The sequence below is a fragment of the Falco biarmicus genome, chromosome 3, assembly GCF_023638135.1.
Source record: "Falco biarmicus isolate bFalBia1 chromosome 3, bFalBia1.pri, whole genome shotgun sequence".
Lineage (NCBI taxonomy): Eukaryota > Metazoa > Chordata > Aves > Falconiformes > Falconidae > Falco > Falco biarmicus.
The window spans coordinates 115,441,735-115,463,097 of record NC_079290.1 but is presented as its reverse complement, the minus strand read 5'-3'; the positions used below and the strand labels follow the sequence as shown (position 1 = coordinate 115,463,097).

At 61.0% G+C, this 21,363-nt stretch overlaps 1 protein-coding gene across 1 annotated transcript; it reads left to right on the top strand.

Moving 5' to 3' along the window:
- The first annotated feature begins 4,965 nt into the window (after positions 1–4,965).
- Positions 4,966–17,543, top strand: LIN28A (lin-28 homolog A). Its single transcript, XM_056332090.1, has 4 exons — positions 4,966–5,102; positions 5,889–6,067; positions 15,970–16,154; positions 17,272–17,543. The coding sequence occupies exons 1-4, from the start codon at positions 5,072–5,074 to the stop codon at positions 17,483–17,485; spliced, it is 609 nt and encodes a 202-aa protein (XP_056188065.1). The 5' UTR covers positions 4,966–5,071; the 3' UTR covers positions 17,486–17,543.
- The last annotated feature ends 3,820 nt before the right edge of the window (positions 17,544–21,363 follow it).

The window sequence follows — 21,363 nt, the reverse complement described above, 5'->3', positions numbered from 1 at the left end:
TTTATCAGAGAGCAGGAATATGTATGGGGCTGAAATCCTGATCAATCCCCGCTCTGCAGCTGATCGATCAGCTCCTGCCCAAGCACTTGTATCAAACGGAGCTGGGGGTGCAAAGAGGAGCTGCCAAATCTGGGTGTGACCCATCACCCCGTGCCAGGGCTCTCCCTGCCCACCTTTACCCCCTCCTGCCTTACCCGAAAGGCAGCGGAGCCGTGGGGAAGCCTGGCACCAGGAGCACCCCTCAGGTCACCCCACAGGCAGCTCCTCACCCTTCCCTTGTCAGGTGCTGATGCCCTGGGGAGCCCCATTTCTGACGGCAGCAGGATGGCCATGCTCCATCCCTGCTGTGGGGACCCCAGAGCCCCAAACCCAGAGGTCTGGGGCACCCACTGACACCCCAGAGCTGAAAAGCAGCCCTGGGGGAGCATTTCTGGGGTGTTGGGAAGGGGGTGCCCTGTTAGGGCACCCTTGGGAGCACGCTTGTGTCTCTGGTAGGTCGATGCGCCCCCAGCCCCGTGTCCCCAGCACTGGGAGGTACCGGAGCATCCCTGAATCCCAGCCGGGCTTGTTAGAGGCACGGGGCAAGCGCGGGGTGTGGGGGGCCATCGAGGGGGAGGAGGCGGCACTGTGTCCTCCATTATTGATTGCTTCGTAGCCAAAGGTCAGCAGCGAGCGTGCAAGGGTGGGGAGGAGGGAGGCGGGTGATGCTGGGGCGCGAGGGGGTCGCTGCCAGCACTGGGGCAGTGTGGGGGAGCAGGGGGGTGATGGGGAACGCAGGGCACTGAGCCGGTAGGGAGAACCTGGCATGGATTCCCATTGCACAGGTACCCACTGGCCACTCGTGCCTCAGTTTCCCCACCAGCAGATGGGGTGGCAAGGCTGTGCGGTGGGGGGCAGGAGGCACCGGGAGTTGTGGGGAAGGGTCTGTGCCCACGGGAGGGAGGTGGAGGTGGGCTCAGCAGCGGCTGGAGGAGTTTTTGGGCAGGGAGAGAGCTCAGTTTCCCCTGGCAGTGGCTCAGGAGCTGCTTTTGAGCTGGGCTGGACCTTCCTGACAGTGAAGGCGACTGTGCTGGGACATGGCGCTGGAGCTGCAGCCCCGATAACACAATTTCCCAGGGCCCTTCAGCTCCAGGACCAGCTCCGATGGGGTTTGCAGCGCCACTAGGACACGGTTCCCCACCTCTGCTGAAGCTGTGACCAATGTGGGCTTTGCACATCCCTCGGGCCTCATCGTGCCGGGCTCAGCACCTGGCTGGAGCCAGGCAGCCCCCAGGCAGCAGTGCTGCCCGTGTGGGGGTCCGCAGTGCTGGACCATGGGCAGCACTGCCGGCACTGGGCTCTGCCCTCGCCCCGGCCGTGCCGTGAGGGGGAAGATTTACAGGCTGTCAGAGCCGGGGCCAGAGGTCAGTAGGGGTCAGAAAGTCCATTTCAGTGAGGTCACTGTCCACTTCTTTCAATCTAATGAAGCCATTATTTGTGAAAGCGGCCGCTTTGCCGGCTATTCCCTTGAAGCCAAGCAGGGCACAGCGACCAGCTCTGAAAGAACAGGAAGGAGTCCCCTTCCCTTTCACATTTGCCATTCAACAGGCCCCCTAAAACAAATACACCACACACAGAAATATGATGTGGGGCTGTGGCTGCTGTGGGGCTATGTCACTGGAGCTGGGGGAGAAGAGGTTGGGATGTAAAGGGATGCTGCCCGGAAGTGCCATGCTCAGGGATGTGACTGTGTCACTTGGATGGCGAGTCACCAAGGACGGGCAGAAATGGAGGGATGCTGAGAAACTTGCTGCTGAGTTTAAATAGAGTTACAGGAAAGCATCTCTGGGGACCGCTGGTCCCTGCTATCCATCGGGAAGGGGCTGGGGTGGGGGGAGCTGGTGCACAGTGGTGGATTATTTTCTGAAGGATTTGCTTCGGAGAAGGCAAGGGCTTATTCCTCGCCACATCCTTCCCCTGTACCCCCATGCCTCTGCCCACCTCCCACCCCACTCAGGGTGTCCTGTCTGCTCCAGGACAGTGTCCCCAGGCCATGTGACCACTGGCACCAGGGTGTCCCTTCCAGGGACAGAAGGGACCAAGCCATTTCTCAGGGCTGCTCCACAAACCTTGGCCCCAGCACTCATGGCTTGTTTGGGTGCCCCTCATCCCCCACGAGTGGGCTGGGGTTGCTTGTGGGCTTTTCTCGCAGAAGCGTGGGAGCAAAACATACAGGGCTGTGCCCTCCCCAAATCCTGGGTGAAAGGGGGGAAGCAGAGAGGCTGGAAGGAGGGATGAGCTAAGAGGAATGGAGCCACATCAAGGCGTCTCCTGCAAGTCTTGGGTTTCCCCCCCCTCCTTCTTTCCTCTTGCCTCAATTAACCTGCAATCAAGAGAACGAGGATAAATGCCACCCGTGGGCCTGGCCCTCGTTGGCCAGGAGAGGGGCCCAGCTGCATTCCGGTTCCCGCACCCATCGGGATGGTCCCGCAGCGCATCCCCACCCGGGATGGCTGTAGGTGCCAGCAGGGAGAGGGGGAGTGTGAACGTGAGCGGGTGTAAAACACGCACCGTGGTTTCCCTCTTGCCAAGCCTGTCACCAGCCCCATGTCCCCCCTGACAGCCCCCTCCCTGGGCAGGGAGCTCTGCGGGCTGCCAGGCTGTGGTCGCGCGTGGGAGCCGGGGTCCTGGGCTGTCCCCGGGCAGCACTCAGCCAGATTCTGCTCAACTCCTGGCGCAGACCAGGGGACGCTTGTTGGCTTTGGCGACTTGAGTCAAGATTGATGTTAAGAATAAGAGACTAGTGCTGTTTTCTGCCCCACCCAGTCTATCCCCGTTAAAACCAGCGTAAAGGAGAGGTGACACCCTATGAGCGTCACGGAATTATTAATGCTGCCGACTCCCTGCCCTCGGGGTGCCCGCACAGAGGAAGACCATCTTCCTCCTCCTCCTTCGCCGTCCTCCCAGACCCACGTGTGGGAGTCGGGCAAGGCTGCGAGACTCTGCGGGGAAGCTGCTGCTTGGACCCCCCCAGTGTGGGTGTCGCTGCGTGCAGGCAGGAGGAGGGGGAGGGAGAGAGGAGGAGGAGGGAGGTAGGGAGGAGGAGGAGGGAGGTAGGGAGGGGGAGGCAGGGCAGGAGGAGGGAGGGGAGAGGGAGGGAGAGCAGGAGGAGGTAGGGAGGGGGAGGCAGGGCAGGAGGAGGGAGGGGAGAGGGAGGGAGGGCAGGAGGAGGGAGGGGAGAGGGAGGGAGGGCAGGAGGAGGGAGGGGAGAGGGAGGGAGGGCAGGAGGAGGGAGGGGAGAGGGAGGGAGGGCAGGAGGAGGGAGGGGAGAGGGAGGGAGGGCAGGAGGAGGGGAGAGGGAGGGAGGGCAGGAGGAGGGGAGAGGGAGGGAGGGCAGGAGGAGGGGAGAGGGAGGGAGGGCAGGAGGAGGAGGGAGAGGGAGGGAGGGCAGGAGGAGGAGGGAGAGGGAGGGAGGGCAGGAGGAGGAGGGAGGGGAGAGGGAGGGAGGGCAGGAGGGGAGAGGGAGGGAGGGCAGGAGGAGGAGAGGGAGGGAGGGCAGGAGGAGGAGAGGGAGGGAGGGCAGGAGGGCAGCGCGCAGGACCCTGGACAGGGCCGGTGCGGTTCAGCACCATGGACAGCGCCGGCAGCCCCGGGGGCGCCGCAGCCCTCGCGCGGGGCTTCCCCACGCGGGATTTCCCCGGCAGCGCCGGTCCGGTGCGGGGGGTCCCGGGTGACGCCGCGGTCCCAGCGGCCCAGCCGCCGTACGGTGGCCCGCCCTCCCCCCCAGCCCCGCACTGATACCACGCGGGGAGAGTCCTGCGTGGGGCGGCCGCGGGCAGCTTGCCCCCCCGGCAGCTCCCCGTGGGGCGGCCCGCGGGGGGCACTGCCGGCTCACCCCAGTACGGGGGCGGGGGGTGCCCCCCACACCCACAGCACCCGGGCGGGGCGGCGGGCGGCGCTGTGCCCCCACGGGCCGGGGCGGCAGCGGGTCATTGTCCGCCGCCGGAAATGGAGCCGTTGGTCACTCGCCCTTTGTCCCCGCCCGGGCCGGGGGGGCGGCGGGCCCCCGCCCCCAGCCCCGCCTCGGCACCGCTCCCCCAGGGCCGCCGGGCTGGGGGGGGCACGCCACGGGGCGGGGAGGGCATGGCCCCGGGGGTCGGACGGCCCCGGGGGGTTCCATGGCTCCGGGGGTCGCACGGCTCCATGGGCTGCACGATCCCCTGGGGTCGCACGACCCTGTGGGGTTCCATGGCCCCGTGGGCTGCACGACCCCGTGGGTTCCATATCCCCGGGGTCGCACGGCCCCGTGGGGTTCTATGTCCCCGGGGGTCGCACACCCCACTCGCGGGACACGGGATGGATCTGGGGGTGCAGGAAGATCCCCGTATTCCGGCAAACCGCCCCTCCAGTGCCTCAGCCCGGCCCGGGACCCCCGCCCCGCCGTGTCCCGGGCCGCGGGTCGCAGGTGGTTCCACTCGTGGGGGCGGCCACGGGATGTGGGGGGGAGAAGCGGAGAATCGATGTGGAAACTCCCCCTAGCCCTCGGGGGTCCCACCTCCTCCCCCCCCGGGGGTCACGTCTTCCCTTGACAGGTGGCCTCGCCCCTAAGTGTGTGTGGGGGTGTCAACCCACGCCGCCCCCCCCCCCCCCCCCTCCCCCCCCCGCTTCAAATCCCTCCCGGAATGTGTCGCTATTACCGGGGGGGGGGGTAATTAGGATCACGTGGGGGCGGGATGGCGGAGCGGGGCCCAGCGCCCCCCGGCCCCGCGGGTAGGTCCTGGGGGGGGGGGGGCGGGGGCGGTGGGGGCTGCTATTGTCTGCGAGAATTTGGGAGCCTTTGAAAAACCCCTCCCGCTCCCTCCCACCCCTATTGTTGGAGTGAAGATGGAGTCAAACCTCTCCCGGCTCCCTCCCGGCGGGGTCTAAGCTGGGGTTTTTTTGTTGGGATTTTTTTTTCCCTCTTTTTTTTTTTTTTTTTTTTTTTTTTTTTTTTTTTTTTTTTTGGCTGGGCTGATACCCTCAAAGCTGGCCGAGGAGGAGGAGGGAGGAGGCGGTAACAGCCACAACTCGGAATTTGCAAGCGAGTGTCGGGATGGGGTCTGTTTCCAACCAGCAGTTTGCAGGTTAAGTTATATTATTGTCGCAGCCCGCCTCGGCTCCGAGATTATTAATAACGGCCGCAGAGCCCGGCTGGGGGGCGCAGGGACACCCCCCCAGCCCGACCCCGGCCCCCCCCGCCCCCAGCCCCGCTGAGCCCCAGCAGCGCGGCCGGGCCCGGCGTGGCCTCGCTCCCCCGCTGCAGCTCTGGGGGGTTCAGGGGGGGATTTTATTTTTCCCCACCCCCCCTCAGCTCCAGGATGAGCCCAGAAGTTTGGGGCCGGTGGCGGCTGCTGGGGTCGTTTGGGGGCGGGGGGGTCCCCGTGCGGCGGGGGGATGCTGACGGCAGGGGAGAGACTTTCCGCAGCGTGGCTTGCTGGGGGCAGGGAGATTTCGGGTGGGTATTTTGGGGGCGTTTTTTCTTTTTTTGTGTGTTTTTTGTCGTTCTTTTTCAATTTTTTTACTTTTTTGTTTGGCTTTGGGGTTTGGGATTTATTTTTTTTTTTAAGCGTTTTTGAGGGGAGAACGGATTTAGGGCCTCCACCCCACGCACCGCCCGAGTCGCGCCGGCAGAAGCTGCCTTCGTGTCCCCCCATGCCTGGGGTGCCCCCACGCACACGTGGAAGCAGAGCTGACCGCTCTCCTGGCGTGGGTCGTTTTTTTTTCGGGGGGTGGGCTGCCTTTTCCAGGCTGAGCAACCCGAGCAGGATTCGGGGCTCCTGCTGCGGGCTGGGTGCGGGGCGGCTGGGCCGCGGGGGGGACCCGCGGCTCCCCTAGCCCCGTGGCTCAGCGGCTCGGTGGGTCTCTCCCAGGTGCGAAGCCGGGCGAGGAGCCGGCCGGAGACTCGCCCAAGGCGGAAAACGAGCCCCAGCCGCTGCACGGCTCCGGCATCTGTAAGTGGTTCAATGTCCGCATGGGCTTCGGCTTCCTCTCCATGACCGCCAAGGGCGGCGCGACCCTCGACTCGCCCGTCGATGTCTTCGTGCACCAGGTACGGGGCCGCGTCCCGCGTGGGGTCCGTGGAAGGGAAGGGAGTGCAGCCCCTGGCACCCCCTGCCAGGGATGGGGACCCCCACGCTGCCTCCACGCGGGGCCGTGCCTGTCCCCGGCCCGTCCCAGCCCGCACCCCGGCGGAGCCGCTGTCCCCCGGGCTCAGTTCCCCGGGGCGAGGCGGGTGGCGAAGGGCAGGTACAGCCGCTGGCCCTGGGGCTCCTCTCCGGGGACCCCCATAAGCTGACCCCCGAATATTTTCATTTTCCCCTGGTGGTTCCCTGGGGAGCCCCTCGGGGCCGGATCCAGGGGAGCAGGTGCCCGCGGGGCCGAGCGGGATGTGCCGGGGCAGGGATGCTGCTCACCCTGTGGAGGGACCTGGGGAAGAGCTGGTTTTCCCCCGGGAAGAGGCTGCGGGAGCCCTGAGCCAGGCAGGGATGCAGGACTGGGCTTTCCCCAGCTGCGGCTTATCTTTGGGCGGGGGGGGGGGGGGGGGGGGGGGCGCGGGGGTAATTTCTGCCCGGACCCCTTGTTTTGGCTGCAGCTGGCACAAAGGCGTGCGGGGTCACATATGTGTCCCTATGGATCCTGCACGCTAGTGACAGTCTCGTGCCCGGATTTGATCCGCACGCGCCTTGCTGAGTGGGGAAGCCCCACACGTGTCGGTGGTCCTGTGCCGAGGGAAGCCTTGGATTCAGGGCTGCAGCTGCGTAACACACACCCACACCCCGGCTCGTGGGGGAGGATCTGCCAGGGGAACTCTTCTGGACGGTGGGGGAATGGTTTTGAAGATGGTGCCCAAATCGGGGCCAGCGCTGGGAGATGTGGGGCTGGCTTGCATGGAATGGGGTCTGTGTGGTGAGCATGGCCCGTGTCCCCTCGCCCTGGGAAAGGAGCTGCTGGGGAGCAGAGGGAGCACGAGTGAAGGGGGACGGGCATCTCCGGAGCACATAGTAGTGGTTTTGTGGGTACGGTTATGAGCCGCCGCACAGGATTCAGCCTGGTGCAGTGTGATGGTGCTGGCTCTGGGGAGCCCCCAGACCAGCCAGCTTCAGTGGCTGCTGCTCTCCATGGACCCAAATCCCCCCAGGGTGGGGTCCATCCCACAGTCTGTGGACGGAGTGGGGGTGCAGGACTGAGCCCCTGGGCTGTGCAGGGCTCCTGGGACCGGGGGCTCCCTGGGGTCTCTCACCCCCTGCCCACGAGGCAGTGGGTGCTCCAGGCTGGGCTATGGCGATCTGGCAAGTGAGGGATGACCAGGAGAGAAGCAAATCCCTTCTCCCTTGGCCGTGGCGTGGTGAAAATGCCTTGGTAGGAGCTACCGTCCCGGGCTCGAAATCGGCTGGGTTTGTAAGTGAGGGCTCCAAATGGGCCAGGGAAAAGCGAGATCCTGATGCTCTCGGGAGAGCAAATGGGTCTTTGCATTTCAATGTAACACAGCGGGACCCGTGGGGGAAGCCTCCCGCCTTCCCTCCCTTCTCCTGGGGGTTTATTGCCCCTAGACAGTCTGGTTTCCTGATTGCTCTTGCTCACATTCCTGCAGGAAAAGAGAATTAGCTGGGGTGTCTTGGACAGTAGCATCCCACCTCCCAGGGAGATGTGGTCTTCCTTGTGTCCCCCGTTTTCCGGGACTGGGGAAGACATGGGGTCCCGTGTGCAGGATTTGCCGCATTTGGGAAATGCGGGGAACGCTGGGTGAAAGCGGGTTATTTTGGGTAGCAGAGGGGCAGAGCATGCGTGTGGGTCCCCTGCCGAGCGAAGGGCAGGGGGCTCCTGGTGAGGGGCTTTGCACCGCCAGAAACAGGGCTGCTTTGGGCTGATGTCGAGTCTTTCTCCTCCAGATTGGGCTTTGCCTCCTGCCCAGCTCGTTGGTGGCACAAAGTCCCGCTCGCCTGCAGCAGAACAGCTGGGGCTAATGCCGGTGGCTTTCCCACCACAGAGCATCTCAGCCCCGGCCCCTCCTCAGAGAGGGACCAAACTCCCGCTCCCACCCTGGCCTTGCTGCTTTTGGGTGGCTCATGGGGAAACGGGCCCTTCTGCCGATGCTCTCCGCATCCCAGCATCTGGGTGCTTCCCGAGAGCCAGTGCCGGCTCCACTGCCTGTGGAAGGAGTCAGTCCTGGGAGGGCAAAAGCCAGCACCCACCCTGGGGGGGCACAACACACAGGGCTCAGGGCACTGGGCTCAGCACCCACCGCCCGTGCTACACAGGGTGCCCCAAACCCGCCACTGGGGTTTAACACCCCAGAGTCCCCCATAACCCGCTCCTTCCCCTCTTCATTTACATATGTGAATGATGACCCACAGGAAGTAATTGTGGGAGAAAGAAGGGAATTGGCCTCTTTAGATCTATTAAATCACTTTATTACAGGAACCAGGTCTGAATGGCCTTTCTCTGCAGGGAGCGCGTCTCCATCTCCCTCTCCCTTTATCTGATCACAAAGAGATTAAAATCTCGGCAGGACAGGAGACTAACAGGGCTCCTTGGGGCTGCCTTTCCCTGGCATTGTGAGCTAAAAATGAGGCATTTGGGTTCAAATGCCTCCCCTGGACACTGGAGATGGATTCATTTGAGGGCTGTGAGGAGACAGGGGGGATGAAGCACAGGGGAGTGGAGCAGGTTGTCCCGGGGAAGGTGGAGGAGTGGGTGTTTCAAGGTGGCAGAAATCAGGCTGGGGAAGACCCCAAAGCTGTGGTGGTCCCCTGGGCATGTGGCTCCTGCACTCACACTGGGGCTCTGAGCATCACTTCCAGGAGTGCGGGGCTGCTGGGCAAGGCAACCTGGAGAAGAAGGGAACCTGAAAAAAGGGAAAGGAGAAAATCCGGTCACGCCATGGCCCCAAGGCTGAGTGCCGCTGGCCAGAGCGGGAGGAGTGAGCGCAGTCTGGCAGGGCTGGGGCTTGCAGCCCATCCCCAAGCCTGGCCCCGCTAGCCCTGGCTTGGAGCAGAGCAGAAGGGGCTGCCTGCTCCGCACAGCTCAGCTCTGTGTCTCCAAGCCTTTCTCCAAGCCAACACATCTAAATTCTTGACAAGGGCAATGTTAGTTTTTTTTTGGGGGGATTTGGTTTTTTTTATTCCTTCCCATGATTTTGGCAAGACCTGCTGGGCATGGTTGGGACCCCACAGCTGCTGCGGCTGCAGGGCATTGCATTGTTGGCATCTCCGTGGCATCATCCTGCGTGTCCTCGCGGGGACATAAGGCTGTGCCCATGGTTGGAGCCACTGGGGCTGGGATGTGGAACCCCTGCCTGAGTGCCCAGGGCAGCGCCGGACCAGCCAGGCATGGGCCACCACAGGGACACTTTGGTCCCAGCGTGGTCCCCTGGGCGCTGCCACCCCCAGGAGCCTTGTGGGAGTCAAGGGTGATGGGCGGGCTCCATCCTATCCGCGCTCAGCTGGGCAGGGGATGGGGTGGAGGGGGATGGTGGCTCTGCTGCTGTTCAGCCACAGGTTTCAGCTGAGCCGACCTGGGCTGTCACCCACCTGTGCTCCTGCCATCCCCCTGTGCGCGGGAGGGGAGAGAGTGAGCATGATGTGAAGTCTTAAAAAAAAAAAAAAAAAAAAAAAAAAAGCGCACGTGTTTGGAGGCAGCTCCATCCCTAACCGCGCAGGAGAGCAAAGGCAGGGGCACAAGGGAGGATTCCTCCATCGGGGAGCAGGGTTCAGCCTTCCCGCTGTGTCCCCTGCCACCTTTCCCCTGGGCCGGGGTGCAGGGCAGGATCTGGCAGGGGGGATCTGCTTTGTGCAGCGCTGGGGTGGTGGCAAGGGGAAGGGGAACCCGCTCAGAGCAGCGGTTTGTTAGACTGTGTTGGACCCGTGATGCTCATAGAGGCACAGCACACATTTAATATCTCACTTTTTCTGCTTTCTCGTGTGTATCGCTCCTGCATTTGCCCCCCGCGACCAGGGTCACCCCACAGTGCTGGGTGGGCACCCCGGGGCACCGGTGTGGGTAGCTGCTGGGTGTGGGAGCACCAGGGTTACACGTGTCCCTGGAGAAGGGATTCCCTGGGGTAGAAATGCATGTCGGCTTCCCTGCTTTTGCAGGGAGAGGGGTTGGAGCAATTTATTTAAAATAACTGCTGGAATCAAATTGTGTCGCACCGCTGGTGCGCCGTGTCCTGGTGGCAAATAGTGAAAGAGAGCAGCTTTATTCCACCCCTGAAACTCCCTTAAGACGCACACAAAACAAGCCTCCTGTCTCTGTCTAAAGATTAACTGATGGCTGCAGGCACATCCCTTCCCCCAGCTCCCCCTCAGCCCCAGGGCGAGGGGCAGGGAGAGAAAACACCCTTAAATGGTCTCCCAGATAAAATGGCCCAAATGAATGGGATTGCTCCTGTTAAAGAGGGCTGGGATGGAGCCACTGGCTTGGGAGCCCCTGTCCCTGCCACCCTCAGCTCCAGTGTTTCCTTTTCCCTATTTTCTTGCTTCTAAGAATAAGCGGGATGAAGCCGCAGTCACCGACTGAAGGTGTGCTGCTGCTCCTGGCCGTGCCCCTGCTTTAATTATGGGAGTATGAAATTAATATGCAGCCGCTGATCCCAATTAGCTGCCCCCTGGGAAGCGCAGAAGGGTTCGGCACCCTCAGGGTGGGGGGAAAAAAACAACTGAAGGAGCTGAAAGCGTGGATTTAGGGCCGGGAGCTGATGGATTAAACTCTGTGGTGGATGATTGTTTTTACCAAAATTAGTATCTAGTGCTTAATTTTGCTGGTTTATGGTGGAAAATCAAGAGCAACTGTAGTTACTTTGGCAGGAACGTGGCTTTATTTTGGTTTTGCTTGAATTGGGGGGTGGTGGCGGGGAAATCCTTAGGGGTGTTGCTCCAGATGACAGTAGGGAGCCCCTGGAGAGCCCTGGTCATGTTTTGTTAAATCCCCTGTGCTGTCCCCGATGGGGTCCTGCAGGCATCGCCCTCTGTATCTCCACACCAAGCCCTCGCAGCATCTGCCAGGGGCTTGCAGGGGGTGAATCCCGCAGGAAGGGACCACGGAGCGATTCATGCTCCCAGCCACGTGTGAGCCCAACACCAGCAGCACCGCAGTCCCCGGCACCTGAACCGCCACCATCGGGAAAAGATTTGGTGTGGTTTGGGGAGAGGGAAGGGCTTTGCTTGGGGATGGATCGAGATGTGAGATGTGGAGGCAAAGGGACATTTCCCAGCCGGCGGTGGGAGCCACGGGCACTCGGGTCACTGCTCTGTGGTGGCAGAGCCCGATCCTGCTGGAATCTCCTTTGGGAGCTGGTTGCCGTCACGCAGTGCCCGGATGAGGGGAGATCTGCTTTGCCAGAACGGGGCTCGGAGTGGGGCTGAGGCTGCTGTGTCCCAGCAGGATTGCGATGGCATCACCCAGTGGCAATCGGAGCCGTGCCTCAAAAAACTGAGTGAGCGCTAATGGCTGCACATCACCTTATTCCCGGTGCAGGGGCTGAGCAAGGGGCTGCTCTGCGCTGGCGGTTCTGAGCCTGAGCCCCATGGGGCTGGGAGCGGCTGAGGCCTGGGGCTGCTTCCCCAGGGATGTGCTGCTCCCCTGGGATGGGTCTTCGGGGGTCGTGGTGGGGTGAAGGTGGCCAGGAGGTGTGGGGCTCTGCGGGGCGCCCAGCACCCCAGCCAGGCTGAAGCATCAAAGCCGGCAGCACAGGGCTGTCTTGGGCAAAATAGGGATTTGGGGGTACGGGGATGCTGTGGCTCTGGGGGACAGAGGGGTGTGGAGGCCAGCGGGGCAGCACAGTGGCCAGGGTGCCCTGGGCACATCTGTGGGTGCTGGTGGAGCAGAGGGCACCCCAGACAGGGTACCCCTAGCCTGCGGGTGGAGTTGGGGCACTGTGATGGGGGCACAGACCCCCTGGGGGCTCATCCATCCCAGTGCCCACCACTGGGACCTGCTGGGGGGTCTGTCTTTCCTGGCCCCTGTGGGCCACTTCCCCCTCGCAGAGTGAGGGAAACTGAGGCACGGGCACTGGCTGCAGTGGGGTCAGGCTGCCCAAAATGCGCCAGGCATGGCCTGGCCGTACCGCTGGCACAGCTCGGCGCTGCCACACGCATTCCCACAGCCACCCTGAGCCCAGCATCCCGGCCTGGCTTCTTTTCCATGGGATTTCGTATCGCTCCCGCGCTGGTGAGGTGCAGCGGCCGCTCCGCCCCAGGCCCCTCTGGACACAAAGATGGTTTGATTGAGTGGCCGGGGCTGGCTGGGAATAAATGTCCCCTTGTGTCGCACTGGGGAGGCCGCGGGGACAATGGTGACCCCGGGGCCGGCCAAGCCCCTCTAGAGCCCAGTGGGGTGGGGGCAAACCAGAGCCCAGTGGTTTGGGGAGCAGCGGCTGGATTTGGGGTGCCCTATGGTGTCACCCTTCTGGGAGGGGATGCAGGTCTAACGCTGGGCTGTGTGGTGAGTGAGTTACTGGGTGGGAGGAAGAGGAGGGGTGAAGGCACCCACTTGCAGGTGGGGAAAGGGGAAGGGGTGAGAGTGGGGGACACCCAGCGCCGTGGGGGCAGTGGGCAGCGGCTTGGCCACTCACATGCTGTGTCTTTGTCCACCATAAATAACCGCAGAGCTGCTGGGGTGGGTGGAAAGGAGGAAGGGGGGTGCCCAGGGGGCCACAGAGAGCTGGGTGAAGCGGTGCCAACCTTGCTTCTGTTCCTTGTCCTGCTGGTTAACTCTGGACCCTAATGATGACAAGCAAAATCCTTGCGCTAGGTTATGCTTTTAAACGCTTTTATTATGAGGACGGCGATGCTTTGTGATCCCAAGCCTGGAGAGAGACCAGGGTCACCCTACACCCTCCCCCCCACCTCAACCATGCCCCCAAGACTGACCCCTCAGCTCCGCCGTGGGACCCAGACCCCAAACCCCAGCACCCGATGGGCGAGACCCGAGTCCCCCGCCGCGGGCGAGCCGGGCGCAGGGCTGGCGTGCAGAGGGGCTGCAGGGGGGTCAGCGGGGCCGCGGCCATGCCGGCCACCCTTCCTCCCCCCGCCGTGGCCTGGAACTCCTGGAATTTGGGCAGCGGGAGCGCGGCTGCCGCCGGCCCTTTGTTCTTGCTGGCCGGTGGCTCCCGGCCCTGGCCCTCCCCTGCGCTCCCCCCAGCCCCAGCATCCCCGGCTCGCTCCAATCCCCCCCTTCCTCTCTTTATTTTTTTGGGGGGTGTGTGTGTGTGGAGGCCTGGGAAGGCTCCGGCTTTGTGTGTGGTGTGGGACAGGGGCTCTGGGCCCCTTCCTTTCAGATGCAGGAGGTATGCAGCTAATTCAATGGGCTGCAGTTTGATTACCTATCTGATAACAGAGGAATGCCAGCAATGTGTGTGTTTTGGGAAGGGGGCAGGGGGGATGCGCAGGGACCACCAGCCACTCTGCAGCACACATCAAAAGGCTGCGGTGGGGGGGGGGGGGGGGGGGGGCAGAGCTGGGGTGCCCTGGCCGCTGCCCCCCCCCTCCTTCCCCGGGGAGAGGGCGTTTCCTTTGGCCTTTTGGTGGAGGGGGCCGGGGGGCCAGGGAGGCTGTTGTCATCCTCACCCGCTCCTGGAAAATAAATCGCTTCCCCATCATGTTGCGGCAGCTTCTGCCCCAGCCCTCCTCTTCCTCGAAATGGGGGTAAAGCATGGCTCACGGGGGGGAAGAGCTGGAGCGCCCACGCTGGGAGTTTGGCTGCCCACGGGTGATGGTGCCCAAGGTGTGGGCTGAGCTGGGGGGGGTCCCAGTCTGCGTGCCGGGGTCCCCCCTGCCACGGCTTGGCTTTGTCCCAGAGCTTGGGGCTGAACGCCTGGGAGTTTTCATCTCCACAGTGTAAACACAGCTGGGCCAGCCAGGGCTGTAAACACCCCTGGGAAGGGTCTGCGGGGGGCGGCTGGCCCTCGTCCTCCAGCCTCCGGAGCTGCCTCCTGTCCCATGGAGTGATGCTCACCACGGAGTGATGCTCAGTTCCTCCTCGCCCCCAAAATGCCACAGCTGCTGCTGGAGGGGGACAAATCTGCCATTCATGGCAGCTCCCGTCACCCAAACCGCTGCACATGGAGGGGCTTGAGGGGGCCGGTGTGCTGGCACACTGGGGACAGGGCAGGGTTGGTGGCCAACACCAAGGTGCTGAGGCTGAGCCAAGCACCTCCTGTGTCATGCCGGTAGTTGCTTCGAACACAGAGCTCCGGCCTGGGCCATGCTCAGCATCCTCTGGTGATGCTCAGTACTGAGGGAAAGCCAGGCTGAGGATGGCAGAGTGTTTGCCTGCAGTAGGTGGTGATGGCACTGCCCAGATCAGCCCTGCACGGGCAGAGGTTGCTGTGAGACCCTGTCACATCCTTGTTGTCATTGAGGACCTCATAGCTCACAGTTTAGCTCTCCTTTTTGGGAGCAGGAGCAGGTCAGAGAGCAAAGGTTTCTGACGATCCCATCTGGCCCACTCTAGACCCCATTCCAGCAGGCAAGCGGACTAGGTATGTGTCGGTGACTTGGCCCAGCCTGTGGGGTCTGTCCCACCCAGGGCTGGGCCCCCAGGCACAGAAGGGGACAGAAAAGCCATAGAAAAAGGGACCTTGAGGGTTGTTCCTCAAGCTCAGCTGTGTTCTCACTTCCTCACATGCCCACAGACACATGCATGTCCTGTAAGACCCCACTGAAAAAAAATCACTCCTAAACCCCAACAACTCCATTTTCCTCCCTCTCTGCTTTTATGTGGGGTGTTTCTGTGTGGGTCCTGGTGAGATTTGGGATGGAAGCAGGGAACCGACCATGCCTGCCCATCCCCGGGCAGCGTGCGCATGGAGGCTCGGTGCGGGAAGAATGGGCGGCCGCAGCCCACGTGATGGGAACTCACCAGACCATGAATGGGGGAGATGCTCCATTCATAAGTGCAGGGTCCTGCTGTAGCCTCGCAGGCGTTGGCGCTAGCTCTGCTGGGAATCCCAAGCCCACTGGAGCTGCTCCTCCCTCTGCCAGCAAAACCTCTTAATTCTTTGATCATGCTTGTTTGGGTTCTGCTAAAAAAATTGAGCCAAAGCCCTCCTCGACTCACCGCCCGGGATGCGGTGGTCCTCCGGCAGAGCAGGCAGCGATGCTCGCGGCAGTGCTTGCTGGCCCCGGGGGGGCAAGACAGCGGCTGTGACGCACAGCTCGGCCCCTCTGCTAACGTGGGCAGAGCTCCTGAGCGGGTTTTTCTGTCATCTCACAATCTCCTTCCCCAGCCTGGGTCCTTCTGAACTCCCAAGCTTAGCTGCACAGTGATGACCGATGTGGCGATCCCGGGAGGTGCTCCCAGCAGTGATGATCCAGGGCCGAATGGCTGCTTAATTATTTGTTGGAAGCAATAAAAGGGCTTGAACTGAGATGAGCTGCAGTGAGGGGGCTAGGTGAGACCCCAGGCTGAAGGTGCCAGCTTCCAGCCTGGCTTTGCTGCAGGTCCTACCACGAGCAGAGTTACACGTGCCTGTGTAAAACCTCAAGATCCTTTTGTCCTTTTTAAAATGATGGTTTGGATCTCTCTGCAAGCACCCCCAGCCAGGGGTGTTGGGAGGGGCAGGGGCAGCTCTCGCTCCCCAGTGCAGGGCTAGGTGGGAGAAGGGGGGTGCTTTGTGGTGCTCAGCACCAGTGTTTTGCAGCAAACTGCTGAAATTTGGGTCAGAGCTGGCTGTGCTGGCCCTCACCTGCCAAACCAGTGCACCCTGCTTCCCTGGGTGCCTTGGCTCTCTGAAGGCTCCATGTTACCAAACAGGGCTCCAGAGATTTTAGGGAGATGTCGGTGCCCGGTTGAGCTTGGTCCCCGATGTCTGTCCCCTCACAAGGGACAGGCACAGGGGGACACTGGCAGCTCTCGTGCCACGGGAGGGGTTTGCTGGGCTGGGGTTTGTCATGTGCCCCACGGCCACCCCAGCTCTGTGCTGACCCCCATCCTTCCCCTGTGCCCCCCCAGAGCAAGCTCCACATGGAGGGGTTCCGCAGCCTGAAGGAGGGCGAAGCTGTTGAGTTCACCTTCAAGAAGTCATCCAAAGGTTTGGAGTCCATCCGGGTGACCGGCCCAGGGGGTGTCTTCTGCATCGGCAGTGAGAGGAGACCCAAGGGCAAGAGCCTCCAGAAACGCAGATCGAAAGGAGACCGGTAAGGGGCAGTGGGGGCCTGATCTGGGGCAGGGTCTGAGCCCCATGGGCACCAGGAGTGGTGCTGCCTGGCACCCTGCCTGCGCACGGGGATGGGCTTGGGCCCAGGGGGGTGGGCAGTGACCTCTCCTTGGGGAAAGCGGCTTCCTTCAGCGGTTAATGAGTGGCAGATGCAGCTTGGTGGGGAAAGGGCAGCAAAGCAGCAGTGAAAGGGCAGAGGTCAGGGATGCGCCGGGCAGCCGCTCTCCTGATCCGGGGGAGCCGCGCTGGGCAGGGGTAATTTTCTTGAAGAGAAACCCTTCCTTGTGAGAAGGAAATGGCCGGACGTCCTGGCAGTGTCTCCCACGGTGCGGCTGGGAGCCCTGGGGCAAGTTTCTAGCCAGCCCTTCGTCCCCCCTCTCCTCTCCCATCCTCTCCATCCCGGCTGCCCAGGGATGCTTCATCCCAGCTTTCCCAGCAGATGCTGCCCACCCCACTTGGCTGTTCTCACTAGTGGGTTTTAAAATAAGTTGGAAAGGAATTGGGAAGGAAAAGGGAAGGGAAAAGGGTTGTGGCTATCCTAGACAGATGCAGGATTTAAAATGGACACATGGCAGCTCCCTCTGCCCACACCGCTCTGGTGTCGAGGTGGCACCTGGGGGATGAGTGCTGCAGTGGTACAGCCGTGAGAAAAGCCACCTCTGGGGCTGTCCCCACACCGATGGCCACGGTCTCTGCAGCGGTTCTCCTGGCTGGGGCTGCCAGTTGTCCCATTGCCCGTTCCTGCTCTGCTGCAGGCTTTGGGGACCGCGTGCAGGGTCTGCCAGACCTATGATGGTGGAAGCCCCCTGACGTCCCCAAGTGCTTGGGTTGGGTGTGGGGGTTTGCTGCCATCTCCTGGGTACCAGCAGCACCACTGAGCCGGGTCCAAACTGGCCGTGCTGGAGCTGGGGCTTTGCAGGGACCAAACCCAGGGCCACCATCCACCCCCGCAAAGAGCCGACCCCACGTCCCCACAGCGGCTGGGCCATTTTAAGCCAAGCTCTGGCTCTGAAGCCAGATGAATCCCAGGCATGGCCACGGCAGCATTCCACCTCATTTTATTTTTCCTCCTCAAATCTTTCCCCCCCCCCCGACAGATGCTACAACTGCGGCGGGCTGGACCACCATGCCAAAGAGTGCAAGCTGCCCCCACAGCCCAAGAAATGCCACTTCTGCCAGAGCATCAGCCACATGGTTGCCAACTGCCCCGCCAAAGCACAGCAGTCCCCCAGCTCCCAGGGAAAACCTGCCTACTTCCGAGAGGAGGAGGACATGCACAGCTCGGCCCTCCTCCCCGAAACCCGGGAATGATGGTGGGTGGTGGGGAGGGGGGGCTTCCACCGGTATGAAAAGGCTTTTGGCAAGGCAATGGGCAGCCACGGGGGCTCAGAGGAGGGGGGGCAGGGTGAAGGGTTGGGGAGGGAGGATGGCAGTGCTAACAGCGGGGACCCGGTGTCCCTGCACAGACCTTTTCCCCCTGTTCCCAGCCTGGGAAAAGCCCTGCTTTAATCAGAACGGCTCATTCCAAAAATAGGGGAAGGCAGCACCCAACATACATACCTCTTCCCACTAAAAAACCCCAATCCTATATTTGATTAATTTTTATTCTTTTCCTAAATGAAGCCAGGCGGTAGTGTCTCAGGGAGGAGGAGCAGAGAAGCAACATCTCAGGGAGCAGCTCATGGCTCCTTGTTCTCCTGAGCTTCAAACAAGCTCCAGCTCAGCCTGGATGAGCTGCCAGGGGACCCATCCTGCGCCCGCCCCATCCCGTGCTGCCCCAAGGGAGGAGGCTGAGGGGGGGAGGCTGCCTGCAGAGTGCTGGGGAGATGCCCAGGGGCCGGCCCTGTGGGTCCCGCTGCTCCTCAACAGCTGCTCACTTGCAGGTCAGTGCAAGGTTTTGCAGTTTTTCCGTGGTCACCCCATTGCTGAAAGCAGCAGAGCCTGGATTTGGGCTCAGGCTGGATGGAAATGGGGCGTCTCTTGGGGCTGGGCTAACACTTGCCACCTGCTCGTGGGCTTGAGCTGCGGCTCAGGGGAGACCAAGTCAAAACATTTTGTATTTTTTGTCCCCCTTAAGCCTTCCCAAGCGCCAGCCCAGGGAGTGCGTGCTGTTCTGTGCAGCCGGCTCTTCCCCTCTAAGGCTTCTCCCTGCCGCCGGAATGCAGAGCCGGGCACCAGAAGGGTTTCATGGAGCAGAAATGCTCTTGGTCAAGCCTTGGGCACCAGACACAGGGCAGAGCTGGCTCCTGGGGATGTTGCTGGCAGCGTTTCCCTCGGGGGCCGTGTACGGGACCCACCTGGGGCTTGATCCCCCCGACCGCCCGGGTCTCCCATGGGCTCCGCATCAAACCCACGCGGGACAAAACTGCCCCTGCTCCTCCTGCCCATCCCACGCTCCAGAAACCCACGGCTCCTGGGCTGAGCCTTCCCAGGGGCAGAGGGAAAGGGCATCCCAGGTCATTAGCAGCTGCTGTCCTCCCTCCCCCCTGCGCCCCCCCCCAAGTCTTGCCTTTATTTATTGGCCCCGGTGGACAGCCCTTCTCCCGGGGCAGCCCCCCGGTCCGTGCCAAAGCCAACGCCAAGTGAAACCTGCACTAGGATGTGCGTGAATGACGTATCTTTGGGTTTGTTTGTTGTCTTTGTTTTGGGTTTTTTGATTTTTTTTTTTAATATAAATATTCTGGTTTTGTATTTTTGTATATTTTAATCTTTAAGAAAAGAAGAAAAAAAAGAGAGAGAGAAAGGACGTAATTCCTGCAACTTATTCTCAGGTATTCGAGCAATCTCAGGGATAAAATGCCTCTGTAGCTCAGTGCTGGACAGAGAGGAGGGTTTTTTCTAACAGCACAAAGACGTGATGAAGTTTGTATTGGAAGTGTAGATCTACCTCACTGGATGTTCGCTAGGTGGACTGGCGTGTTGTCAAGTTTTTCAGTTGTGTTTTTTGGTCTGTTTGGGATTTGTTTGCTTTTTAGCTGTGTTTTAATAGGGTCTCTTTCCCTTTCCCATGGACTGAGGAGAAATTTGGGTCTGTAGATCCGTGTGCGGGGATGAAGAAGCCAGGCAGTGCCACGGGGCAGGGAACAGCTGCTAGAGCCCGTGTTGGCTCCCCAACTCCAGATTTTCTCCCAGCCTGGTGGCTTTTGAGGACTGTCCTCCATTTCTCTCTCCTGTTCATGCTCACACATCCCCTCCTTGCTGTCCTGATGGAAACACTCCTGTCTGCCCCGTGCCGGAGCCCTCCCGTTGCTGGCAGGTTGGGATGTCACCCAGGCTCCCAGCAGGCTGATGCCATGTGGCTGGGGGTCGGCAAGCCAGGGTGGGGGTCCCAGCCCGTTCAGCGAGATGTGGCAAGAGCAGACAGCGGCTGGGGAGGTTGTTGGGAGACTGAGGGTTATCCTCAGCCCCCTGCCCTAACTCACCCTCCAGCAAAGGGCTGGTGGCTGCCTGAGACCTCCAGGGATGAGGGACCTGGTGCCAAGGTGGACCCAAATCCGAGAGAGGTGCAGCTGCTCCATCTTTATTCCCTCTTCCTGGCTTCCTCCCCAAATACTGGCTCGTGGTGGCTGGGAGAAACTCTGGATCCTGGTTTTGGGGCATTAACACTCCACTCGCAGCCCGGGGGCTGGCTGGAGCCTTCCCAGGGAGGGCATCTCGCCCTGCTGGCATGTCAGGACGTGGCTGCGCTTTCTGCTGTGTTTTAGGTAGCAATAGGTTTAGATGTAGAGCAGGGCTGGAACAGACGGGGAGCACTTACTGCATCCCTGCCGCCGGGGCTCACTGGGGGGGCTTGCTGAAGCTGCTGGAGCCCGGTGAGCCCCCCCAGGCTTTGCTCTGCCCTGCGGCACTAAGGCACTGGGCGGGATGGAGAGCAGCTCCCCGGCTGTGTGCCTGCCCTGCTCCGGTAGGTTTTATGGTGAGGTGGTGGTCTCTTCTTGGGAGGGTGGGGGGAAGGATTGAATTTATTTTTTTTTTTTTTTTTTTTTAAATTTTTTTTAAGTTCTTGACTAGCAGTGGGATCTATACAAAACTACTTCAGGAAAACAGCTTTTGTCTGAACGGGGTAAATGCAATAGAGCACACTGGGCTGCGCGTCTAAGCCTGGGCCTCGGTCCCGCTGCTGCATTGCGGGGGGCTGTTGGCCTTCCCCTGGCACCTCGGTGGTGCCGGGGAAACTGCTGCCCCCCTAATTCTTGTATCTGTCTTGAAGAATCGTGTAGGACCTTTCCCCCCTCACCCCCAGTTTAATGGTTTGGTGATTTTTCTGCTAGATGTCTAGTGTGTGTAAATACCTCTGTAAATCTTTCCATTTTCTCTCAGTATTCTCCTTGATTATTGTTTACAAAAGTAAGAGGGGAAAAAAAAATGAAAAAAAAAAAAAATAGCCAAAGCATCTAATAGGTTATGGACCAGGGAGACAGGATCTTCTCTGTGTACTCTGCCTTGCAACTCTGCGTGGGGATATGAGCCCTGTAACCATCCCTGTCCTAGGCTAAAGCAACTTGCAAATGGCTTAGAGAATCACTCAGGTTTCCCCCGGAGCCAGCATGGTACCGGGATCCAAGAAAACAGGGATTTTTATCTGTAAAGGGAAGCCACGTTGAAGGTGGGATTGATTCGCATCTTCTCGTGTCATTTGCCATTGTGGTTCTTCCCGTATCTTGACAATAATTAACTGCTGCGTCCTCGCCCCCCCTGCCCATGCTCGGCTGGCAGGCGCTGGGCACTATGCATTACGGGACGGTGAATCGCGGGCGGGTGAGGCTGCACACTCAGGGTCCTGCTGTAACACGGGAGCGTTTGAATGTATGGGAAAAAGGTGTCCCTCGCGGGAGGGTGTCTCCCCTGGCGTGAAAGCCTTGAGTCACAAGATTGTCTATGAGGAGACGGAAGAATGTAATCCATGTTTACTGCTAGCAACCAAAGCTTGTGTGTCAAACTCTTGAATTTTTATGAAGTGGGTGGGAGGGGGGGAATAATCAGGGTGGCTGTGTGTGGCTCAGGGCTTACCTCGAGCCACACTTCCCAAAGAGATTTCCTGCTGGAGTCCCTGCAGTGAGACCCCCAGTTCCTCTTGCTGCAGGTTTTTCCCCCTCCGTTCATTTTTTCTAAAAAATTTGTTTTTGTACCAACTATGTAAAATGTGGTTTTTTTCTTTTCTGGAAAAAAAAAATAATAAAGACCATAGG

Bases quoted from the DNA above. Each gene is read 5' to 3' on its own strand.
- LIN28A (XM_056332090.1), top strand. From the start codon at position 5,072: ATGGGGTCTGTTTCCAACCAGCAGTTTGCAG. The intron at 5,103-5,888 runs GTTAAGTTATAT...GGTCTCTCCCAG, and splicing joins TTCCAACCAGCAGTTTGCAG to GTGCGAAGCCGGGCGAGGAG. The intron at 6,068-15,969 runs GTACGGGGCCGC...GTGCCCCCCCAG, and splicing joins TCGATGTCTTCGTGCACCAG to AGCAAGCTCCACATGGAGGG.